The sequence below is a fragment of the Myotis daubentonii genome, chromosome 5 (genome assembly GCF_963259705.1).
Source record: "Myotis daubentonii chromosome 5, mMyoDau2.1, whole genome shotgun sequence".
In the NCBI taxonomy this organism is placed as follows: Eukaryota; Metazoa; Chordata; class Mammalia; order Chiroptera; family Vespertilionidae; genus Myotis; species Myotis daubentonii.
This window is the reverse complement of record NC_081844.1, coordinates 18167720-18170511: the sequence shown is the minus strand read 5'-3', so window position 1 is coordinate 18170511 and position 2792 is coordinate 18167720. Positions and strand designations below refer to the sequence as shown.

Genomic DNA, 2792 nt, shown 5'->3' with positions numbered 1-2792 from the left:
CAAACAGGTTCATGTCATAGAATATCAAACACCAAAACAGACACATACACTAAGGGCATTTGTTATATGGTAGAACAACAGTATGGATCAAGTAGGACAGGTTACTACTTAATACATTGATTACATTAATCAGAGAAAAATACAACTGAGCCCCTCCACTCATGTCACGCTCAAAAATCAAGAGTTTTAGAATTTAAATATGAATGGCAAGATCTTAAAACTATTGTTAAAATATAAAAGAAATATCTTTATTACCTTGGCCAAAAAAAACCCTACTTTTTAGGAATCTAGATGGATGGATGGGTAGATAGATAAGTGGATAGATGATGATGATAGATAGATAGATAGATAGATAGATAGATAGATAGATAGATAGATAGATAATAGAAAGATATAGACCAAGCTATAAAGAAAGCAAGAAATGGCATAATTTTCCAGATCATGTATTTTCTGAGGGAGAAGGGGATCAGGAAAAGACACATACGAAACATCAGATACTTAAGGATATTGATTTATTTTTTTTCAAACACGTTTTACTTTTTTCCTCTCAAGAACATAAAAATTATGAAAGGGGAACTTAACAGAAAATTTTAAAAATGTAACACAATTTTTCCTTTTAGTAGTCCTTGGGTAGTTATGACAGAATAGGTTCCACTTTCTGTTTGTTTCTTTGAACAGGGATTTTGGTCCAAAGTTTTGTTTTTAATATCTGCTTCTGCCTCCCCCTCTATCAGATCGGCTTCCTCCATGGCCACCACCCCTGGGTGCTCTGCGGCTTGAACTGCTGTAGGAATCACATGGAGGAGGGTACCCCCTTTTCATAGAAGGGGGAAGCACTCTTTCTTGTCTGCCAACCCAATCACGACCACTTGAGTAGAGGTCACTTCGGCTGCTTGAGTAACTGTCTCGACTTCCACCATATCCGTCACGTGAGCTGTTGTAATCATCATAGCTATTGCTTCCACCATAAGATGGCGGGGGCCCTCCTGTAGGTAGAGCCCTATGTGAGTTACCATAACTGTCATATGAATCCCTGTAGGAACCACCACTTGGATGATCTGAATAGTCATGATCACGACCATAGCCATCTCTATCACTATAGACTCTTGATGGATAGTCATCACGTGAACTGGAATGACCATAATCACGATAAGTATAATCTCTTGGTGGTGAAGCATAATCTCTTGTATCACGGGAGCTTGGGTAATCTCTACTTGAGTAGCTGTCTTTAGTAGAATATCCATCATCTCTTGGGGACAAATAAACATTTCTACGGGAAGGCAGGGGTTCCCTTCGAGGTGGGCCTCCATAACTATCTCTTCCATGAGATACAGGAGCTCTTCCTCCCATTCCACTGCTGCTGCGAACTGGACCTGAAGGAGCAGATCTTTTAGCAGGAGGATCCCAACTTCTCGGTGGTGGTCCTCTTTTCACTGGAAGTGGTCCCCTGGAAGAACTCATGCTAAAATTCATGGAATAGCCACCATCATCCATGTGCCCTCCACGTGAGGGAGGTCCCCTGATTCCTCCACTTCCTCCTCTTCCGCCTCTAAGACCCCTTGGAGGGCCTCTGCTTCTTGGAGGTGGAGGTGGTCCACGCCTACCAGTTTCAAATGATGGTTTGGTGGCTTGTTCTACCTTGATGGTTTTTCCATCTAAGGACTTTCCATTCATCTCTCTGGCTGCATCCTTAGCATCTGCTGGGCTTTCAAAGGTGACAAAAGCAAATCCTCTCGATTTGTTGGTTTCACGATCTTTCATCAAGAGTACTTCCACTATCCGTCCATATTTGCCAAATACAGCTTCAAGGGCTTTCTTATTTGTTTCTGTATTGAGGCCACCAATGAAGAGCTTTCCTGGGCGATCAGCTTCAACCATGTTTCCCTCCTGGTAAGAGTCCGAGGGGTGACGATGGTTTCAAGCTCCTACGAGGTCACTGGCAGGGGCTTCTTAGCTGCTCAGCACAGGGAGGGCCACTGGCTCCGAAGACGGAAGAGAGAACCTACAGGAACTACTGCGCCATATGTTGGGGTCCAACCCCAGCAGGTCCAGGTGTTCCCAAAGATGTGGACGGAGTCAGCGAAGAAGGAATGACACGGAGACAGCGTTCAGTTGATCAGCAGCCTAGCCAGGTTCTCTAGCCAGGATCTCCAGCCAAGTTCTGTGTCTATTGTCCTGTTACATCTGTATTTATACCAGTTGATTTTAATCCTATCCATTCTATTCCAAAGGTTAAGGCGTTTCTTATCTCCATTCCAAGGTTACTCTATTGTTCTATTAAGCTACAAGCAAGTAACTGAAGGAGATTATCCTAAGTAAAGATTAGGTAGCTTAAGCCTGATTGTTCATAGTTAAAGTGATTAACTACCCGCCTGGCACTTAGTTAAGGGGTTTTATTCCCTTCCTTAGTCCTATTAATCCCTACAACCTATCTGGAAGAGGTGACCATGGTTAAAACACATAGCGCTAAGAAGGGAAGCAAACATATTAAGAACAGTATGCCCTATATGCCAGGTCCCTTGAAACATATGCTGTGCAGATGTTTCTTCCATGCAGCGACTGTGTCAAGCAACAAGGATGGACCGGCAAATTCCCCCATTTTTATTTTTTAAATGACAGTGCGTGTAAATCAGTGGCCACCTCTCAGACTGGGTTTGTTTAAGACTCGGAAGAAGACTTGTTTGTGACTTTGCCAATAGGTCAGTCCTTGGCTTAACCCTTTTAACCCTATATTGGCCCCCCACATCTCATCTCACCCTTCCTTTTTTTTTTTTTGCTTGTTGAAAGCAATG

At 42.9% G+C, this 2792-nt stretch overlaps 1 protein-coding gene across 1 annotated transcript; it reads right to left on the bottom strand.

The window, feature by feature from the left end:
* Positions 1–528: 528 nt before the first annotated feature.
* On the bottom strand, positions 529–2031 carry LOC132234752 (RNA-binding motif protein, X chromosome-like). Its single transcript, XM_059696056.1, has one exon. The coding sequence runs from the start codon at positions 1876–1878 to the stop codon at positions 703–705; it is 1176 nt and encodes a 391-aa protein (XP_059552039.1). The 5' UTR covers positions 1879–2031; the 3' UTR covers positions 529–702.
* Between the last annotated feature and the right edge of the window lie 761 nt (positions 2032–2792).

Excerpts from the sequence above, each read along its gene's own strand:
- LOC132234752 (XM_059696056.1), bottom strand. The coding sequence starts at position 1,878 with ATGGTTGAAGCTGATCGCCCAGGAAAGCTCTTCATTGGTGGCCTCAAT.